The following is a 3,789-nucleotide window of genomic DNA, read 5'->3' on the forward strand; positions in this document are numbered from 1 at the left end:
GAAGTTGGGAATGGTGTGTCTCGCGATGGTGAGCAGCGGAGAGTTCGGCGGAGTGCCGATATTTGGGAACGTTGCGCAACAGAATTTGCACGTCGGGTACGATTTGAAGGCCAAGACCCTGTCGATCGCTGCCGCGGACTGTGAAAAGCTCTAGAGGGTTTCTACGAGATGTTTAGGGTCTGTTTGTGGTTTGATTTGTTTGGAGTTTGTGTGAAAAACTTTTGCTCTTTGCTTTTTTTAAAAAATAATAATGATGAACATGTCCTTCGTTTGAGAATTTAGTAATTGGGTTTCATATATACTCATATTTTTTGAGAAAAAAACGGCGGGTGGACACATACTCCCTGTTGTTCTATTGATAAAAAGTTTAACGAAACATGCTAAAAGATACAAAAGTATGCCGAAGCAAAAAGAGAAGAGAAACAACAAAAACAACAATTACAGAAACAGACTCCATCGCCAAAGAAAGAAATGATTAGCGAAAAAAAAAGGTTAAACATAATACTCCCGCGAACCCTATGAAAAAACAAAATATGGGTTTCATATCTATTGATGACTGCGCCGCGATAGTAATTCAACCTAGTACGAGAGGAGCCGTTGATTCACACAATTGGTCATCGCGCTTGGTTGAAAGCCAGTGGCGCGAAGCTACCATGTGCTGGATTATGACTGAATACCTCTTAGTCAGAATCCAGGTTAGAAAAGAGGTGTCTGCGCCTGCCGACTGCATCCCGACCCACGGTAGGGGTGCTCAAGCACCACCACGGGCACATGTCGAAGGTACGGCCAGCGCGATGGAACTGCAACGCGGCCCCCTTGGAGCAAAATTCCAGACGGTCGGCGGGCTGAATCTTTTGCAGACGACTTAAATACGCGACAAGGCATTGTAAGTGGCAGAGTGGTCTTGCTTCCACGATCCACTGAGATCCAGCCACTCGTCGCACAGATTCGTCCCTCCCCCCTCCAAACCAACTCGTCATGCCCAATCGCGAAAGGCTGCTTCCCAACACTTGGAAAAAAATCGTGATCGAAAATTTTTCGGAACAAGATAGCGGCAACCAATGAATTCTCGCACCGCTCTGCGCTAGCGCTAGCGATTATTCTACAACGCAAGAGCCAAACTATGTCGGTCAGGTTGAGCCCCCCACGACAACGTGAGTGAAGATGGGTCTTCCCAACGTCGCGACCCGCATAGGTAAAATCATGAAATTTGAACTCCGCCTAATTGTTTGCCACTGGGTCAAAACCGGGGAGAAGGGTTAAAAATCATGGGTTATAACTCATGAAATCGACGGTTTTGAATTCCGCAAAGTTATTCGCGCACGAGTCGAAACGGACCAAAACGGTCGGAAAATCATGGGTTATAACCCATGAAATCACGAAATTTCAACTCCGCCTAATTATTTGACGCAGGGCCCAAACGCTCGAAAATGGTCAACAATCATGTGTTATAACTCATGAAAACGTCGGTTTTGAATTCGGCATAGATATTTTGACACGGATCGTCTAACACCCCAAATTGGTCAGAAACAGTGGGCATAGCTCATGAAATCGCCGGTTTCGACATTTCCGACACCCGGCCCAAACAGAAGAAAATGGTCAAAATTCATGGGTTACAGCTCATGAAATCGTCAGTTTTGAATACGGCAAAGATTTTTGCCGCCGGGTCGAAACGGACCGAAACTGACAAAATATGTCAGAAATCATGGGTTATAGCTCACAAAAATCGTGAAATATGCACTCCGCCTAATTGTCTCCACGTGGCCGAAAATGGACGTAAATGGACAAATTTCGTGGGTTATAGCTCACAAAATCGTGAAATTTGACTCCGCCGAGTCATTTGCCGGACGAAACCGTCAAAGTTGGGCAAAAATCGTTGCATATTGCTCACGAACTCGTGAAATCCGAACAACGCTTATCCGTTTGCCTTTGGGTCGAAACGGACAAAAACAAACAAAGTTCGCGGGTTGTGGTGTAATTATATATCGTTGGGTTGAGTCGGACATCGCGTTCGACGATGTTAAGCCGGTCGACGCACCCCGCTCCGTTGGAGCTACGTCCCCCTTAATTGAGCTATGGTCACCCCTCCCCCCCTACTGTGGTCGAGAAACAATTTTGAAGGACAAAAAGAAGAAAGGTAGGGAGGATCATGTTAAAAAGGAAGAAGATAAAGAAGTTCTACAGATGAAAGAAGCTGTAGAGCATGTAGCAGAAGCAATTAAAGACGAGAATGCCATGTTTGGTCAATCACATTCACTTGCCTTCACTAATGCAAATATTCATAACCCGCGGTTGGTACCGTCGGCACGGTCGCATGGTTGAGCCCCACGGTCGGCATCGTCGGCACGGTCGCATGGTCAAGCCCCACGGTCTAAACCATGACTTATCAAAAAATCAGTCCTTTACTGAAAATGTATTTGATTTAGTTATTGTATGTTTAAAATTAGAAATCATATCTACTACTCTATATTTAAAGAAGAATCTAAGTTTTAATACATTTGATTTAGAAATCATGTCTACTCATTTATACTTAAATGAGGATCCAAGTTTTAATACATTTGATTTGTTTTACTGTTTATGAAATAGTAAATAGCTATAGCATAAATAGTAAATTCAAGTACGGAGGAACAAATTTGATTTACTGTTTATGTTAGTAAATACTGTAACATGAACTGGATTGTTGTTCATGTTACAATATTTACTATAGCATAATTGTATCGTAAACAATAATTCTTAGGATTTTCCTTTAAACATAGAGGTGTAGATTCCGTGTAAATTTATCAAAATACTCCAAAACTTCATGTAACCACCCATGAGCTTTATTTATTTCACTGAACCCCATATATAATTTTTTTCACGAAACCTCTTAATTTCTAGACCGTCAGTCTAAATCTTTACAATGCTGGGGGTTATCTGACAATAGATTCAGAATAATGCAAAAACTTTAGGGGTGACGTGTTGTTTTTGAACTTTTTGGGTGCTGTCTCCAAACGGATCAAACTTCTCTGGAGCTTTGTGAAACTCGATCTACCCAATTTAAAATTTTATAACGTCCTTGACCTCCAAAACAAAACAGCAGCGTTCTTCTTTCACGCACAATTTTTCTATCGTACTTAGATGATTCTTGCAACTTTTCTCTTGAAACACCCAAGGAACATTACACAAGTAATTATTAATTCACCGGTCAGAGATTAACAGCGCCCAACATCACCAAGATTTTCCCCGCCAAGACTAGGTTTAAATGCCTTCTCAATGACCGAAAACCTTAATTAATCAACAAATTAATCAAGGAGGCCTCCTTAATCTCCTCTCCTTTCTCCTTAATCTTTGAGTTGAAAACATACTGATCGATCATCACTGCATGCTTTCATATTTAATCCCAAATCAATTAATCTCTTCTCATGCAAAGCGTACGTGCTGTACGTGTACTCCTACGTCAATTTCTTACTTTGGATCTTCTCGTTGTTTACACCCTAATCACGTTCTTGTCTGGATTAAGCTCCTACTTTGTTGAGCAAAGATGTAATCTATGCCGAAAACCTTGTTCTCATCGATATCGCCTCCCCTTCGTTTTGACCCCTAACGCATGTTTGATGAACACTATGAACAATTACGCTGATCACCAAATTAATACTTCGCCGGCCAAAGATTATTGAATGCTACAACCTTTAAATACCCTCTAAACCTCAACGCTAATCAACAAGCTAATCACCATGGCCTCCCTCATCCTGTCCCTCTTCCTCCTCCTCTCCGTTACTCCTCTCCCTCTCTTTGTCCACGGCAGCGGAG

At 42.2% G+C, this 3,789-nt stretch overlaps 1 protein-coding gene across 1 annotated transcript in view; it reads left to right on the forward strand.

The window, feature by feature from the left end:
- Window positions 1-186, forward strand: part of LOC109825380 (aspartic proteinase CDR1-like) — a 1,315-nt gene extending 1,129 nt beyond the window's left edge. The window contains 1 exon segment of the mRNA XM_020392236.1: window positions 5-186. Coding sequence (XP_020247825.1) covers window positions 5-154 — 150 coding nt within the window. The 3' untranslated portion in view covers window positions 155-186.

Source organism: Asparagus officinalis, chromosome 10 (assembly GCF_001876935.1).
Source record: "Asparagus officinalis chromosome 10, Aspof.V1, whole genome shotgun sequence".
NCBI classification, from domain to species: Eukaryota; Viridiplantae; Streptophyta; class Magnoliopsida; order Asparagales; family Asparagaceae; genus Asparagus; species Asparagus officinalis.